Source organism: Podarcis bocagei (genome assembly GCF_964188305.1).
Source record: "Podarcis bocagei genome assembly, chromosome: 4".
In the NCBI taxonomy this organism is placed as follows: Eukaryota; Metazoa; Chordata; class Lepidosauria; order Squamata; family Lacertidae; genus Podarcis; species Podarcis bocagei.
Genome location: NC_138128.1, coordinates 83896821 through 83915644, shown reverse-complemented (window position 1 = coordinate 83915644; position 18824 = coordinate 83896821). Strand labels below are relative to the sequence as shown.

At 42.3% G+C, this 18824-nt stretch overlaps 1 protein-coding gene across 6 annotated transcripts in view; it reads left to right on the top strand.

Moving 5' to 3' along the window:
* The window catches only part of RET (ret proto-oncogene), a 115297-nt gene that overhangs the window by 71219 nt on the left and 25254 nt on the right, over positions 1 to 18824 (top strand). For all 6 annotated transcript variants that reach the window (XM_081191295.1, XM_081191297.1, XM_081191296.1 and 3 more), the window contains 9 exons: positions 708 to 959; positions 2212 to 2502; positions 4123 to 4364; positions 6111 to 6312; positions 8257 to 8456; positions 13623 to 13881; positions 14197 to 14322; positions 15243 to 15353; positions 18370 to 18489. In XM_081191295.1, coding sequence (XP_081047421.1) covers positions 708 to 959; positions 2212 to 2502; positions 4123 to 4364; positions 6111 to 6312; positions 8257 to 8456; positions 13623 to 13881; positions 14197 to 14322; positions 15243 to 15353; positions 18370 to 18489 — 1803 coding nt within the window. The remainder of the gene's footprint in view (positions 1 to 707; positions 960 to 2211; positions 2503 to 4122; positions 4365 to 6110; positions 6313 to 8256; positions 8457 to 13622; positions 13882 to 14196; positions 14323 to 15242; positions 15354 to 18369; positions 18490 to 18824) is intronic.

Here is an 18824-nt window from a genome sequence, read left to right as displayed (position 1 = left end):
CAGTTCAAGATAATAACATATTTAAAACCAGTTATGGTTATAAAATTAAAGAATAAGAATATATTCATATTCACATATCACCACTTTTTAAATATTAGGCCCATCTAGGCATATGAAGCAAATGTATACCAAACTGCCCTTTTTTACAAAACCAGTGTGGCAGATCAGTTTCTACACTATTGCTTTCCTTTTGCATTTTATTGAGCAATGGATTGAACCACACGGCAGCTGGTACAGCTTTTTAATTTTTGTTAGGCTTTTAATACCCTGCCCTTCAGGATGTTTCCAGAATAGCTCCCAGTGCAAAAATGTGATACAACGATGCTGAAATTAACAAGCATTACAAAGCAAGTTGTCCAGATGACCTGGTGTCAAAAAAGCAGTAAACCCAGCCACAGCTGAAGTTTCCTAGGGAGCGAGTTCCAAACCTGGAATGTGACTCCATAGAAGGTCCCCGTGTCCAGTCACCACCTACCAGATGGGGGTGGGATCTGTAAAAACTTATGAGGCAGATCTCAATATGGAGGCAGGTATTTGAGGAAGAGGTGGTTAATCTAGCAGGATCAACCAAAGAACCAGCTGGACAAATATATCTCTTGAAAGTTACAGAAAGGAAATGTGTTGCCTTTGCAAAGTGCTTTTTTTAAAAAAAAGGTCCACCTAGTCATTGTACATATTGCATTCCTTCATTTCTGTATCTTTTCCAGTTGCCTTTGGCCTCTACTTTCCCCGGAGGGAATATCATGAGAACGTCTACCTTGACCAACCCAGCGGAACCCCCCTGCTGCAGATCCATGCCTTGAAAGATTCGGAAGAGGAGAATACATATTTTTGGCTGTGCCCACAACTCCACATCCCACGAGCTGGAAGTAAAGACAACCTCTGGTTTCAAATCCAAGAGAAAACTGGACTTCTTTTCCTCAATAAGAGTCTAGATAGGGAGGACTTCGATATGCTGTGTAAGTCATGCAGATGAAGCAGATGTCCTCATTGCACTAGTGTGGGGGGTGGGGGTGGGGGGGTGGTATCATGTTTACCTTCATTTGCATCTGGTGGAATTTATCCAGATACTAATTGTTACCAAATCAGTAGAACTCTTCATTGAATGGAAGGTACTCTGGAACCTCTTCCTAAATATTGGCACAGACACCAATAAGAAGACGGGTAACCATGTCAGTCACCTGCAAGAACAACAAACAATCCTGTTGTTACCCTAGAGATCAAGAAATTAATCATCACGTTATTCCCCCACCCAGTCAGCCCCTTGCCTATAGAAACATATCATACCACAAATACATTAGTTTTAATGATTGGCACAAGAAGAGATGCATCAAAAATAATGTGATTCTGTTTTGTTTACTTGTTGTTAATGTGTGGAGACAGAGAATTAGGCCTCAAAGGATGCTCGCAAGTAGCAGTTTATTATATGAAGGTTGCCCAGAGTGTCTTGGCCATTTACCTTCTCATGTGTCCTTCTCTGCTACTTTGGTTCAAGCCACTCACTCAAAGGAGATAACACTTGGACGAATTGTTCTAATTGATTCTTGGAACGTGTAACAGATGAGTGAAATAACAACTCTCTGCACTCTAAGGTTATGTTTAACTTACTTGTAAACCCAAAATCCTAGCTCTGAATGAACTGTACAGAAAGAGGAACAAGAACAAACCAGAGACTTAATTGTTGTTTGTTGCGGTTAACAGAAAATTACAATTCTTTATTTAAGATTGGGTTTTTTTCTACGTCATTCTTCGGGCCAGTCTTGGAAAGCAGTATACATGGAAATATTAAAACCCTAATAAAAGAGCAAAGACAGACTGCAAAGGGGGGGGAGTTCCATGAAAACCCTTTGAAAGGTCTTCCCTCCCATCAGGGCAAGGTGATTCAGTGGCACTTGGGGGAAGGAGAGGCCAAATAGCTCAAACAGTAGAGCATGAGACTCTTAGTCACGGGTTCATGGGTCCTGGGTTCGAGTCCCACATTGGGCAAAAGAGTCCTGCACTGCAGGGGGTTGAACTAGATGGCCCTCAGGATCCCTTCCAACTCTACCATCCTGTGATTCTGTGATCAAAGCAGGAACACTTTAGAGCTACATGGTGGGCAGCTGTTTGGGGTGCTTTGTCTAGGTGGGTATAGAACCATAGATGATGGTGAATTGCTAAAATGAGGGTTCTTTGTAATCTTCCCTGTTTCTCTTGTCTCCTCCCTAATAGTTCCAGGAATTTCGGTATCAAAGCTGATCCTCCAAGTTTTCGTCTCACCCCAACCTTTCCAAGGGAAGGAGTGCCATGAATCTTATACCAAAGTATTGGTGAAGCTTTCTGTTATCAATTCCACCATGCCAGCTTGCAGTTATGGGATGCCAAGCCAGCTCTGTTTTTCCAATATGGACCTTTCTTTTCACATCAAGGAGAACAAACCACCAGGGATATTCCATCAGCTCCAGTCATATCCTCTGCAAAACCAGTGCCAGAATGCAAGCATTTCCTATGAGGTGATAGCAGGTAAAGCAGCTGCTTGTCCAGTGGGCAGCGGGGACCCTGTTTGCCTTCGCAAATCCTTATTTCATTGGGTTTTCTGCACAGCTTTAGAACATACTTCCAGATATGGTTCCCATGAGCCTCTGGAGGAGGTATTGGAAGCTGAGAAAAAGTTTACATTGGAAGGCACTTGCATAGGTAGAAGCCACATGTGAAAATACATGGTCAAAACATTTGGAAACTTGGATTAGGTATAGAAGTTATACCATTCTCCCCCCCCCCCCATATGTGCAGTGGTTCAGCAAATTCCATAAATTAAAAAAAACACCTTAAGCAACAGATTTCATGGCCTTCATTGTTTAATTAGGAATATTTCACTATTTTCAGAAAAGCATTAAGTAAACACTGTATCAGTGATGGTTGAAATTCCATATTAAGAAGAATTATCGATGGGAATTCTGGCTAATACATTATAATGGTCTTGAAAGAGAATTTTCACATCCCCACCATTGCGGCAAAAGTCTTGGAACGTTTATGTGGCTGGGTATTCGCTGAAGTGTTTAAGGGATTCCAGTGATTCAAATTTTAAAAATCCAAGCCAAACCAATGCTAGTTTTCCTCTTCATCTTGATTATGATGTAACTTACGTTTTGAGGTGCCTTGAGCATCTGGGAAAGGCAGGTAAAGAAGCATTTAAAATAGATAAATAGAATAATGAACCTTTCCACATTTTCTTTCCTGTAAGACTGGAGCAGGGGTGTCTCAAAGCAGTGACTTTTAGCAACAGGACAAAGGCACTTCCTGCAGTACAGAAGTGTCTTGCCTTGGCTGCGAATTTTTGACCTGTTCTCTGCTGTCCTTCAGCACCACCACTAAGGAGGAAGGAACAGTCCTCTGCCTCAAAAACTACCTGAGCCTGCCTTGTAAATCTCCTTTCAGCTTTCTCTTGCTCCCTGAAGTTTCATCTCCCTCATTTCACTCTGTTGCAAGATTTAACGTGCCTGCTTTGATACAGGGTGCAGGTAGTCCCCTTTCCCTTGCTTTTCCACTGAAAAATATTCAAAGTGGGTAACAAGATCATAGCTAAAAACATTACGCCATCATTAAAGATATATAAGCCTAAGGTTAACTATATATAATAGAACAATGAAGCATTAGAAACAATAACTATCCCTTAATTTAACAGAAGAAAGCAACACCCTTTGAAAGTTTTGTCATGAGCCACAGTTCATCCATTAATAGTTCATTCGCTAGTGTGGCAAAGGCACACTAGACAGTAGGCGTGGTGGTTCTTTATCACTCGGGGGTGAGTGGGTCTTCCCTAATGATATGAGGAGGAATGAAATGCCAGACAGAGCAAACCAGAGATACAATAAAGGTATAGAACAGGGGGAATCCTTTCAACCCCTAATTGCAGTATTTTATATCCTTTACGATTTCCAGAACTCTATAAAGAGTTCTAAGATTGAAGAATGGTGTGAATAACACATACATGTAAATTGACTGGATTTGAGTTGCAGTTTGGGTGTTGCTGATAGTGAATTGTCTACTTCTGGCATAGGATCCTTTCCCCCCAAGGTTGTATCACAGAGAGCTCCTGCTTTGTTAGTGATGGAATGAGACTGTATTCTTGCTGTGTTCTAGATAAAGGTGTGCCATTTCTTTACAACATGGACACGGCGAGTATCAGCGTGGCACAGCCTCTGGATCGAGAGGAGCGAGAGAAGTATGAGCTGATTGCCAAATGTACTGTGACAGAGGGTTCCAGGGAAACTTTTAAGGAGGTGCCATTTCTTGTAGCTGTCTTTGATGAAGATGACATGCCCCCCTTCTTGCCTAATGACACAAACACGGCAGATGCAGTTGTGGAGTTCAGCAGGAAAAAGGTAACGCTCCATGATGGTGCAATGTGCTACTGTGACTTGTTGGTGATTTAAGAGTCCTTTGCAACCTTCCCACTTCCTCCCATGATTTTTGCATGTTTTGAAGGGCTCTTTTGAGCACATCCATGCGGAAATGTAGAGTTGGGGTCCATGTAAAGTTTTCCTGTAGTAGGACCTGGTAGGAAACATGGATCTTGCTTGTCCATCTCAAGAGTTACATGGATAAATTTTCAGTGAAACACTTCTTCTTGAGGGTTTCACGGGAGCACTTCCAAAAGTGACCGATGAATACAAAACGTTCTCCCAGAATATGGTGCTAATCATTAATTCCCTCTAGTAGCAACTTTGGGTTGTCAGATACCAATGAGTCACAGTGTAATGCCGTTTACACACTTGGAGGGCCTCCAAAACACGCAGAAGCATATAAGGTTGTAAACCAATAGAAAATAAATGTTCTAAAGGACCCTGTGAGCTTCCAGGACATACGGAACATTGAGCTCATTGAGATAAGAAAATAGTAGAGTAACTCATTTCATTGTCTGGAAATGGAACTTCTAGGGTCACATTACATTGAATGCAAATTACAGGAGATCTTTCCCTCCCTGCTGCCTATTGTTTGGTGGTCGAGGAGGAAGATGCAGCCACCAATTACAGCTTTGTTAAAATCCTGAATTTCTCCATTGTTTCTGTTAGCAGCATAAATGTCTGCTCTGGGGTTGTGGAAATATGTCTGAAGCAACTGGAAGTCGGGGCAGTGTGTGTGAATCTTCTCAATTAAATCTGTGTTTGAGGGCAGTTGAGCCATTGAATATTGAAGGCGTCAGCTGAAATATCAATGGAAAATGGAAGGAGACGAAGGGAACTAGCCTGCTTAAGTCCCACTCAGTCTATAGTCAAGTGAATGTACATCATAAGTTTTAAGGACTCTCCTTCCTGCACTTCATTTCCTCTCTCTACCCCAGCTGTATTGCAATAAAGCAGTCAGATGAAATTTGGAGTGTTCAGGATGCTATGGCAGTAGGCTTTCTTCAATAAATAAAGCAGTCAGGGTCAGAGCTAGTAGCTTGCCCCAATCCTAAATAAATGAAGAAATCTGAGACCCTTTTATATAGGACAATGGGGGAAGATTTTAGGAGTGTCCCCTCTCCTACCCCACCCCATTTCACTCTTAAACACTCCAGAGTGCTATTGTGTTGGAGCTCCCTTTGATACAATCTCATATTTTTGTTAAAAAGTTCTAACAGATTTATCATGAGAAATGTAAGTTTTAATTTATAGGCGTGTTTCTTTCCTGGGCAACTTATTTCTTTGGCTGCTAGATTTTGCGTAAGAGGAATTTACCGTTTTTGAATATTTGCTGCCACCAACAGGCCAGAACCATTTTTCCCCATTTTATCCACCTCAGCTGGCTCTGGAAAGTTAAAATTGAAGGACCACCGTATACTCTGAATGCTGAATGAAAACCTGTATGCTAACTATTCACGAGCAAGCTTAATCATGTATGCAATGCTGGTTTGAGGAAGCATGTCTGAATGTAAAACCAGTAATCCAGATTCCTGCTTATTGAGATCAAGCAGACACCTTTACTGTACTCTTTTCTAATGGGATAATTATCATGACCTTGTAAATCTGTTGTGTACTGAAGCACTTTACATTATATTTTTCATCCTAGGATAATGCTTAAATGCCAAGCCAGAAATAATATATTGTGACTGCAAGCAATTTCCTCCCACCTATTCTCTTTTAAAGGGCACCGTCATTGCAGAATTAACTGTCTATGATGCAGACACCACCCCTATTTTCCCTATCGACAGTAGCAGGAAGAAGTACACTGGCACCATAAGTACATCTGATCCATGGGTCAAGGAGACATTTCAAGTGGAGCACAACTTCCATGAGATCTTGTTCAACCCAAATGGCAGCCAAGTGAGGGGAACACGACACGAATACAGTAAGTTTATGTGGATTATTATTCCCAAAATATTATGCTTACAAAGAACTAGTTCCTCTTTTTGCTGCTTTATCCAGCTTTTGAATCATAAGCTGGAGATGTGAGATAATAAATAATAGTATCAGACTTCCGGGAAGGCAGGGAATGTCATGAGATAATAATGCATTGTGGTCCAGTGGCCAGTGCTAAAGAGAAAATTGTGATGCTGTAGCAATAATCCTTTCAGCCAGTAGGGGCAGTATAGAATAGTCATAAATCAGGGTAGACAACCTGGTAACCTCCAGACATTCTGAACTAAAAGTCCCATCAGATTCAGCCAGAATGGCCAATGGCCAGGAATTATGGGCGTCATAGTCCAGAACATGTGGAGTGTTCCACATTATCCCTTTCACAGATAACAGACCTGACTAATCACCATTGGTGGAAGTATAATCTCCCATGCTTTGCAACAAACTAGGACCTGTTTGAGCACTGCACTGTAATTATTTATTTATGTTGAGATATACACCAGCAACAGACATGGCCCTCCCTTGTGGAATTGGAGCAACAGTTGGATTTTGCCATGGAAAAGTGTTTCAGTTTTCAGATGTTCAAAGAAACCAAGGTTGCCTTTTATTAACTAAATCCCTTACAATAAACTGCCTTTACTATGGAAGGCAAGAATATGCAAACCATGGGAACTTGCCAGGTATGCTTGAAAATCCTAACCAACAATGGAATGCCATTGTGCTCACAGCTCAACGGTTCATGTTCAGTACCTTCAGTTCAGTTCATTTGTTGGCATAATTCCCAGTTGCGTTAGTGGACTAAAGATAAAGATTTGTGTCCTAAAATAAACCAGTTAACAATTTTAAAGTTCAAGATGGTTTGGAGCATTTTCAAATTTTAGGAGATGGAATTAACTGGCCTTTTCAATATTTATATGGTGACAAGAAACCAAGAGCTTTTAATTGCAACTGTTGTGCAAAGACATATGGTCAGATTATATTCCAGTCTGTACAATGAATAGTAATACTGTTTCCTTTAAATGAAAGTCTAATAACTGTTCTGGTTCAGAAATAACAATCTTGGTCCAACAAGCCATGGTTTATCGGATCAAAAATGAGACTTTCACCTGCATTCTCCTGCAGGTTGTTGTTATTTTAAAATACAATACAGTGGACCCTCCTGATATGAACTTCATTTGTTCAAGGGGTCCGTACGTACCCCAAAAAGTCCGCATCTAGAGGTGCCGCTTCTGCGCATGTGCATGGCGTGATAGAGCGCTTCTGCACATGCATGCGCGGTGAAACCTGAAAGTAACATAACCCGGGGGTCCGCTGTATTAAAAGCAGTTTACACTAATTACAATCAGGAAAATACGGTAGGTCCTAAAATATATATCTGAAGTGTCCAAGGCCAGAGTAAAGAAGTATGGCTGATGAAAACTGCATAATGAAGGGGCCAGACACATCTCTGTGACAAGTATGATTGAAAAAGGGCTGAAGAGCCTATGTTGGGTCATGTAACTGTTCCAAATAAGATTGTTTCTTCTGTTTCTCTCTGATGCACATGCTTAGTGGGTTTTTTTATTTGTCTTATAGAACAGAGCTCTGCACACCGTTATGCCTGTGCCCAATTTTCGCCACAAGCTCTACATTGTAGAGTTTGAGACTCTTAATCTCAAAGTTGTGGGTTTGAGCCCCACTTTGGGCAAAAGATGCCTGCATTGCAGGGGGTTGGGCTAAACGATCCTTGTGGCCCCTTCCAATTCTATGACACTCTGATTCTACAATCTGCTCTTAGGGTGCCTTTTTCACTCCTGCATGCCAAACCAGCCGTTTTTGCCCTGCTTTCTGTGTCCACTGGATGTCTCTCTTGACCGCCTTTCTCTTTCCTCGAGAGAATATCCCTGAAGTGTTTATGTATTGCGAACTTAATGAGTCCAGTCTTCTGTTTCTGCAGGACTGGTGTTAGGCAAGAGCATTTCAGTTACTGAAAGCAGCTCCCACCAGGTGGACGTTATTGTGAACGACACAGAATACCAGGGGCTTAACAAATCCCTGATGCTCCACTTCAATGTCACCATTCTTCCAATCAGCATCCAGTTTTCAAACGTGACATATCAGTTCACAGTGAACAGAAATGCTGCCAACTTTTCACAAGTAAGGATTGTGCGCTCTTTTGTTCCATTTGGAAATTCAGCTTGGAATTTACAGTGCCGGAAAACGTTTATATAAATGAATATCCTTCAGAAGTTGATTATGTCCTTTGTTGTCTTTCCAACTTTTTTTAAATAAAAAAAAATAGTAGAATTTCTTGTGCCAAGGGCGGGCGTGTTTTGCTAAGGAGTGCTTCCTCTCAGGTTGGAAAGAGAGCACAGAGTCCCCTGCCATTTCTGGGGAGTTTCATTCTGGGGAGTTTCATTCCAGAAGGGAGATGTCTCAATGGCTACCCTGGTCCTCTTCTCATACAGCTTCTCAGCTCTGATGTGCAAGGTGTAGAGTTTCTTCCTTGTTAAAGTCTGTCCACTGCTGCACTTCTAGGCTTGTAGAAACCAGTCCCTCTAGGTTGAATATTGTAGTGTGTCAAACCTTGGCTGTGTGGGGTTGTTCTAGGGAGTCTTGAAAAGTGACATCATAGTAGGCAATTTCAGGGCCACTCAAAAGGTATGAAAATGTTCATATTAGGGATTTTGACCTTTTTTTAAAAAAAGTCCAGTTGTTTAGAAAGCATCAAAAATTCAGCGCACCTCATGTGAGTCTTGCAGTGATGGCAGCTGGGTTAAGCACTAGGCAACCCTCCCTGCTGACTTCCACTGCTGAGCATGTACCACCCATCAGCCTACCCTGTGCTAGATCATACTACTCCCTCATTTCCTACATATTTACCCCGCTATATGTTGTTTGTCTTTCAGTAGATCTAGAATACTAGCTGAGTGTACATTCATTTTTTTTAATGAATGGGCAAGATGAAATGAAGGGCCCCTTTGTTTCATTCGTTTTTATTAAAGAAACGAATGCACGAGTTCCGAAATGATTCCAAGCATCGTATAAATAATCTGATACTCAAAACTATTTTAGCTTTCATCCCCACCCCTTATGAGTCAGAATAGGTCAGATGGAGGTTTCAGAGAAAGCAGTGTGTCAGGAGTCTGCCCGGTCTTCAGCTCAAACACATTGTAACCAAAGTGTCCAACATTCTAGTTGGTCTTTCCCCCCATAGAACCTTCCAATCATAGTGCTAAGCAGAGGGAATTGTGAAAGTCTATAAAAGAGAGAGAGAATGCTTGGGTTTTTGTTTTTGCCCCTGCAGATTTTCTCCTCCATTAATGAATATTTGCAGGTCTGTCTTTTGGTTGGTTTGTTCCTTGTCTTTCACAAAAACAGTTCCCACTCAGTCACCCCCTTGCAGTTCCTTGAAACATTTTCAATCCACTTCTCACTGTATTACTCCTACCTCTCCCCACTCCCTTGTGTTTACTTACTTAAAGTATTTTCATCTCCCTCATCGCTTGACAAGGCTCCTAGAGTGGCGTACGTTAGATTGATAAAAACAGCAACATATGATTAAGGCAGTAAAAATAGGCTATTTAAAGAGGTGGCACTTACGACAATTTGCTGCTGCTTCCTCTCCTGCTCACAGGACAGTTGGTTTTTAATGGGCACCGGGAGAGGAAGAAGGGACCAATCTCTCCCGATGAAGTGATTTGCAGTTTATATTTTAGAGAAATACATTAATTAAAAGTTACACAATCTTGGTAAATCGTACTCTAAGTAGATTAATGTTGGATAGCACCCACAGCCTGTGCAAGCGTATGAATTGGGGGAGACTGGGGGAGCAAGTGGCACCCACATAGTTGCAGAGCAATTTAAGCTTCATGGGTCCACAGTGGTTAATGGCTGCTGGTAATTTGTCAACGCAAAAACTGCTACATCCAAAATCCACTTGGCAGTGGCTGAAAGACACTGTGGCAAGCAGAAAACACCCACACCTGGCAGTGGAGACAAAGACATACAATTTCCACCAGTGACACCAAATCCTGACGTACCAGCCACCCAAAACACACACAGCCACCAACACATGCACATAACAAGCACACCCCGGTGCAACACTGTAAACAAATGCATGTACACACACTGGCACCCCTGAAATGCACAGCAATCACAGCCCCCGCATGCTCCCCCATAAATCAAGAAACCATGACAACACAAAGAGAGCAATGCGAAGGAGAGCTCTATTGGAGCCATGGAAGCCCACACAGTCACAGCAGCATGCAGTAATGACAGGCAGACCAAATACCCCTTGCTCCCATAGGGGACACTCCCTCTCAGATGTGGCAGGTGGAGGTGAGCAGGCACATCAGTAGTGGCGATGACACCACAGCTCACATCCTAACCATAGCTAGATTGATGGCCTTCAGCATTGGATAATGGAGCACCAGTCTCTCCCTGGTGGCCACCCAGGACCCTGGTATGGCACCAGAGCATCATTCTCCCCCTGCAGCACAGGGGAAGAAGCAGAGCGTGTCTGGAGTGGCTGAGCACGTATCATGCGTGCCTCCTATGGTTGATGCCAGGCGCCTCTGCAACCTGTGTGGTTGTGATCTGCAAAACAAAAGTCATACAAGAGTTAGCTTATAGACACAGGTGTCATGTTGGCTAGTGGCTTAGCAATCTTTTACTCCTGTTAGGCACCTACTGCAAAAAGTGTACCTAGTGTGGGGTTGATTTCCCCAGATTGGGCCCAGCCCATTACTTCCTATGTGACTTCAGCTGGAAGGGGTATTTTATACTTGTCTGTTTCCCCCTCGACAGTGAAGGTCTCAGGTCTGTTGTATCCTAACCTACCCAACACGGCAGACTTGGAGTTCTGATTGCACCTGGTGTGTTTTTGCTGTTCCAATGAGTGTCTTTAGTTAAATTTGCAAAGTTAGTTCTATTTACAGTTAGTTTACATCGCTGTTGGGCTTTGCCTTTTTATTGTCTATAAAATCGGTTCCCTTGTTCTTTTCTGTCTAAAATTTCAGATAGGATCCCTTGGATGAGAATTTCTGAAAGCTTAATGTTAATTGGATCAAGAACCCCCCCCCCAAAAAAGTTGCAAAAGCAGCAAAACAGAAACTGGGTATCCTATTGAAGGCAATGGGAGATGAAAACTAAATAATATAAAAAAATATATGAATGAAATAACTAAATAAATGAAGTTTTAAAAGTAAGACTGAATGGATTAACCAAACTAAACATTCCTCTTCACCCCTATAATTAGCATAACATTGTTTCTCCCCCATTTTTGAACAGCGTACAAAAATAGACTTGGAATGCCTCCTCCCGAGTCTTGTAGATTGAATATACATTACAGATGCATTCCATATGTTTGTGCTTCAGGCTTGCTTCAGGTTTTCTTCAGACTGGCTTGCATTTATCAGCATGTGGAGTTCAGGCATCAACTTATTTACTGTTTTGTCCTGTGGAAACTTTCTAATGCAGATTTTCAGGAAGAGAGGAAATAATCAAAATACTTGGGATCTGGAGCTTACCCTTCCATAAGAAGTGCCATTCCATCTCTGTTTACAGACACAGGAAATCAGCACCCTCCCTTCCTCGTTCAATTTGAAGGGTGGTAGTTGTAGGTAATAATTGTTACTGCCTTCTAAGGGGGAAGATAGCTAGCAAGCTTGCTCTCTCTGCTGTGCAGGTATCTTCTCACCTAAGCCAAGTGCTCCATGCAAATGCCCAGTCATGTGCAGCCCCAGTTTGTTTGGTTCTTGCCCCAGGAGGGAAGGAGGCAAGCTTCTGCCTTCACCATATCAGGTTGGTACATAACCCGGTGTGCATATGATTTGGGGCATAGCATCTCCCCTCCTTCCTCTCGATTTGGGTGTCAATTTAAGATCTGCAGCAAGGAATTTGATTCAAGCAGCTCCCTCCCTAGAGGGTGGCACTCCACATTCTTGAAGTATTAAGCATAACCTGGAATGATTAGCTAGCACAGGGGGAAGTTCAGGATGAACTAACGCAAAGGCAAAATGGCCTTTTGCCCCGAGGAGAATATGAGAGTATGAAGAAGCAATGAACATTTGGGCTGATGCCATTTCTCCATTTTGACAGTCAAGTGAATGAATGAAGAATCATGAACGTGGCCTGGCAGCAGCCTGTCCCACATCAAAAATAGGATTTAACCCCCCAGTGGCTTCAAAAAGGAGGCTCTATCCACTTGTTCTCAGGCAAAATTATCACGTGTGATTTTTTAAGGAGGGAAAGCTGCTGTGAATCTCACAGTACACATACTTTCCATTTGGATTGCAGTTGGGGATAGAGATACATACAAATGAAATGAGATGCTGTATCTTTTTAAATTTGTGTTTTCTTGTCTGGTTGTAGAACAAAAACATCGTGGGGCACTAATTGAGCTCGGTTCATCAGATGTTTGCAGAGTTACCCTTGGGGTGTATGTGTGTATATGAAAAGAGAGAGATGGGATCTGTAAACAATGTGCCCCAAAGGCCATTATATATAGAGGTACATAGCCCATCTGTGCAAAGGTCAAATGTACATAATAGTATTTACCGTTAACTTTGCATTGAAATGTCACATGCCTTCTATAATGTGTGAAATTCATGGCTTTTGGGATCTGCTGTTTGCAGTGTTATCTTCTGCACGCATCTCTGTGTGTGCATGTGTGTGACCTATCTACGAGGGAGATCACTCAATGTGTCTTAGTCTGTGAAAGCTTATGCCACAATAAACCTGTTAGCGTTTTAGTTGTTGAATGTTGGCTACTGTCAGGTTGCCAGTCAGGAAAGTCCCTTTCAGTTGGCCCCACCTACTTGGTTGCAGTGTTCGCGTACGTGTGAAAGAGCACACCCCAAAGCAATTCCACCATGGTTTGATGGGTGTGAGAGGAGGAAAGCAATGCAGGGCCATAGAAAATCATGCTTACAGCCCAGTCCTATGCAAATCTGCTTGGAAGTAAGCTCTGCGGAATGCAAGGGATTTATTGACATACAAGTGTGGATAGTATGGCTTTAAATTTGGGAGCCCTTTATAGATGCTTCTTCACATATTTAAATGTGGTTTCCCCAACCACATGAGCAAGAAAATTATTGTTTCGCCTGCAAACAAGTATTTCTACCAATCCAGTTGTCATCGGATCCCGCAATGTGTGAAATTGTGTCCAGAGTTGCAGAGCATTAGCATCTCTGAATATACTGTTGCTTCTCTATGATATTAACTGTTGATAACATGCATGAGGCCACCATTAGTGCTGCTTCGGTATGTTTGTTGCTGGTGGCATTTTTGATGATGATTTCCCTTTTTCTTTGAGCCCAGATAGGAAAAATCTGCATTGACAACTGCATGAGGTTTTATGGCGTCAACGTCACCTATAGCTTACAGACCCCCAATGTCAGCTGCTATGCTGTGGAGATTGCTCAGGGCCCTGAAGACCAGTATGGGACCCTCTACGTGAATGATTCTGCTGTGCTACAGAGACCTGACTGTAAAGAAATCCAGTATGCTGTACTAGCTAAAGAAGAGCAGAGCAGGAAGGAAGCGCTCACCCATGTTACCATTGTCCTTGATGGATCACGTAAGTTGTCTCTGGGCTTTGGTCTTGGTGGTGATATGAGCTCTGAATATGCAAAGCCTCAAATACTTGAATATGCAAAATATTTGGTTTTCAGGCCTTTTAATGCAGCAGCCCTTGCATGTGAGATATAGGCCACAGGGAGCCTGTTAACACCCTCCCTTCTCTCACTCTAGAGAGCAACACAGAACTGTGTTGTTGGATGAAATCCTTTGAATTCAAAGGAAAGAATATGCTCTTTGCATTTTGTAAGCATTGGGTAGACGCTTACATAATTTTCTGGTGGTGGTATAGCCCTTCTCCTCCTCTTCTTTGTAGCTATACATACCGATGATGGTTGCCCAGACTCATGTTCGATGAGCAAGACCCGATCAGAATGTGAAGAGTGTGGTGGCCTTGGAGCGCTAATGGGAAAATGCCAATGGAGACAGGGAAGTGGTAAAGGTATGTCCAGACATTCAGCAATTGAATGGGAATCTAGAGTAGGGCAGATCTGAAGAGAGCATTGAAGAGCATGGGCAATTCTGTCACTGGGAACCTCAGTCGGATATTGAGGACATTCAGGGCATTCTTTGTTACCCTGAGTTGCAAACATATTAATATTAATTGATCATTTTATTCCTTGAGCAGCCTTTACTACTGTGTGTGTGTGTGTGTGTGTGTGTGTGTGTGTGTGTGTGTGTGTGTGTTTGAGAGGTGATACTTAAAGATACTGTGAAATCAGATATTGTGATTGCAACCTATAAGAAGTCAAATACACTCTCAATTCCTCTCATCCTTCTCTTAGACAAACACTTTTGTATGAGATTTTGTGCAGGAAAGAAGAATAGTGCTATGTCATCTATTACATAATGAGTCGCTGATAAGATAGCTTTGTTTGGAGTGGCAGCATATGTATTTAAAGGTGAATTCCTTCAGACCAATATAGTAAATTGCCATGGAGACAACTTATATTAGGATCAGTTTGATTCAGTCTTGGAGGTGTACAGCAAGCAGCTGGAACAGTGGCTGTGATAAACACACACACACACACACACACACACACACACACACAAAAGAAGAATTACTATGTGCTTCTTCAGGGGGTGTTCCAAGGCCTGAAGGAACCAATTTGCCTTGTAAATGTTTGCTGCTAAAATTTAGCAAAGTCCTAATCAACTTATTTGAAGAGGTGTAGAAAGAGCTTTCAGATTCAGAAAGTCACCTGAACTGAAAAATAAATATAATTACAGTCTTTCCTTTGACGGTTTCATGCAGCATCACTTTAGGGAGCATAAAGGGTAATTTTTCAGTAGCTCATCTTGCAGTGTAAAGATGCTGAGGCCACAACATGCTAAGTTCCTTCTTTTGTTTCTTGTTCTTAGGAATAACAACAAACTATTCCACCTGCAGTCCAAGCATCAAGACCTGCCCGGATGCTATCTGTGACGCTGTTGAGAGCAGAGATAAAAAAATATGCCCTCAAGATTGCACAAGTATGGAATCGACACCTCTCAATTTTCTTTTCTCTTGAGTTTTGCTTTCCTACTTCTGGGTCAAGCTGTTGCTTTATCTTAAATGTGAACCAGGGCCAAAACGTTTACAACTGTCTTCAAGGTTGTGCAAGTTTCTTTTAAGGCAGATAACAGCTGTGTTACTTTTTGCATTCAGACTGATTTATGCAGGGTGCCTGTATAAACATTAGAATGTGCTTATTCTGTATTTTATTTTATTGTTTTTTGAAAATAGCCATGACCCAAAGAACTACTCTAGGAACGTAACAAAAGATTTTCTACTTGGTTTTTCTCTGCTAGTTGTTTTATTTTGGTCCAACCACAGCCACTCTGCATTAGTGGCTACTTCTGAAGATGCCCAGAGTTTCAGGGTGGCTATCTCAAAAAAATGAACTGGAATTAAAAACACAACATAGATCCAAAATAATTTTTTTAAAGAAAGGTTATGTCTTGAAGGTATTGGTTTCTATTTTATTTAAATGTGATAATTCTCACTTTAGGCTCTGATGTTGCACCAGAACTGCACCATGAGTTCTAGTTCCATAGTTACTGGGTTGAGTGGTTATATTCAGTAATAGCATACATCCTGCCTGGATAGTTTAATGTTCAGTTAAAGGGTTATATAATGTAGTTATACTTAGCACTTTTGTTGAGTGCCTTGAGCCAGAGTGTCTCTGAGCACTCTGCAAAAGTTGTTAAGTATCTTTATTGCCATTTAAGATGAGGAAATATAATAGGAAAAAAGGCTAAACTGATTCTTCCAAGAAGTGAAAAGGGATATTATTTTCCTGGTTCTCCCATTATCCTCCTCCTGTGCGCTATACTGGGCTGAAGTCCAAATTTAATGTGTGTGTATTTCTTAGTTACCTATGTATTGTAGCTAAGTATGCTCAGGGTAGCATTCATGTGCTGCAGTCCTCCATTTGACCCCCTTGGTTAAACCCAGTGGGATTTACTTTGAATAAGCAATGGCAATGGGCTGTAAGGGTTCCCAGCTATTCACCCATTCAGATACTGGCCTGGCATGTTGAGTCTCAGAAGACACAGGTGCACTCATGTGTGTGACAGGTACACCTATCACATCGTACATTATCTCTTGATACCCAGACCACAAATTAAAGTGGGGTTCATTCTTCTAGGGGCAGCTTGCCCTTGCACAGAACTGTGCGATAGTAGGAAGCAGACTCAGCATTGTGGTATTGTAAGCAAAATTCTATGCTTCTCTTATATTCGGGAATGCCTGTGCACTTCTTAATGGATTCTCATCATCAGCTGGCACTGACTGGTTTGCTGAGCCTTGATGAAAAATCTTCTGTTTAAACATATGGTTCCCCACATCCCTCTGCGGTAGGAACTTCCACTGGAAACTGCTGCAAGGTTCATTTTCTTATGAGGAGAGAGCACTGGAAACACAAGGCATTTTTGGGGGACATCTGTTTATTTACAAGTATACACACACTGAACATGGGACAGCAGACAAGCACAGAGAGAAAATGCTCATCTATAAAATACAATCAGTTTTCCCCAAAGCAAACAGAATCCACTTGGACCACCCATCCAGTTTTTCCTGTCAGCTGCAAAACTCAGACCTTTGTCCCACCTACTGCTACATTTCAAAACCAGACTGTTTCTTCCTCGTCACGCATGCATGCATGCATTGGCAAAACATTGCTTTTTACCCCCACCCCCAGTAAGCAAGTATACCCTACATTTTCCCTTGGAAGCAACAATTCATCTTTAGAGCTCATTAGAGGAATACATGCAGATGTTAGGCAGGCAAAAGCTAATGGATAGTCCATTCTTTTCCTTGACACTCATACAACCCAATAATTTTTCTATTATTGTCATGTCCTGCTTTCGCTATCCCTCACACCTCCCAGTGGTCTTCCCAAACCCTTCCAGTTGTGTTGGACTACAACTCCCCCCCCCCCGAATGGTAGCCACACTAGCTGGAGCTCATGGAAGTTGTATTCTGGAAGATGCCCTTATTGAGGAAGACTGGCCATTCTCCATTGCTTCCAAATCACCTCCTCCTACCCATGCCTGTTTCCCCATCCTCCTTTGCTATGCTGTAGCATCAACCTGCCTTGTATTTTATTTGAATCTGTTCTTGAGCACCCAACCACAGCCACCACAATGGCACTAGGGGAATAAGTCCGTTCCACCTATTGCTGCAAGAGAAGTGATGCCCATTTCCAAATGCTGTCTGTCTCTCCCGTTCTACCAGCTTGTGGGGAGGGGAGAAAGAAAGCTATGTTTTGCAAGCAAGAGCAGCAAAGCAGAGACGCTCCATTTGCAAATGCCAGCTTTGTCTCTTCCCCTGCCAATCAATGGTGGGGAAGAGAGAAATGAGCAGATCGCCATCCCTGTGCTCAGTGCTTTGAAGGGTCCCTTTCAGTGTGGTTCCTGCTGCTGTGTTGTCACCAGGGTAGGATGCAGATTGCCACCCCTCTCACCTTGCCACTCAGGACACCAGCAGCTCCCCCCCCCTCTCTCTCTCTCTCTCACACACACACACCCTAAGTCCGGGTCTGGCAACATATTGTGTGCATAGATTGATGCATACAGTTGCATATGGATAAGCGTCATTGATTTGCTAGAACTCAGTCATGGCATAGTGGGCAGGATTATAGCTTCGAAGACTATTTCCAGTAAAGTAAAGCTAGCAGTGGTGCAGCTGCTTTTGCACGTACAGCAAATCTATACACCATTGTGAATTCCGTTTCACGTTTGTCTCTACTGTCATATTTTAAGGCAGGCTGTTTTGTGGCAGCAACGGATAATCATCATAATAGCCACACAAAACAAGGTATCATGTGATTGCTTCTTAGAGCTAAGCTCCAAAGACAGATGCCAGTTTTTGCGCCCAGATTTGTTTCTCATGTTTTTACAAACGAAATTTCAAATGCTCAACAGGATAAACCCACAGAACATACTGACATGATATTTTGAGCCCTGGCTGGGGAATGATGCATGCTCACATTTGTGTTTAATTTAGGGACCAACATTGTTGGTGGCCACCAGAAAGGCCTGAATGGACTGGGAATCAAGGCAGGACATGGAGTTTGTCACTGCTTTCCAGGAACTAGCTGTTACTGCGAGAAAGATGATATCAGAGGTAAGTCTGAAGTTTATTTACTGACTTTACGCTTGTGCTATTGAATGCGCCAACACTTCCATCTTTGATAGATAAAAACTTCTCTGTGTGTGCTCTTCCTCTTTCTCTCTCACATGTACATGGGATGGAAGGGTGCATACAGGACACAACCGCAGATGGAAACTGAAAGATAGTGTATTTCTTCCTGCCAAGGAAACATTCAGTACACAATGAGATTTTGATGTAGGAGCACATTGAAATGAGTGATCATCCTCATGCCTTCGCTAATGGAAATAAACTTCCACACATAACTGTCACCATCTCCTTACTGACTGCCCTCAGGTCACTGTGTGCTG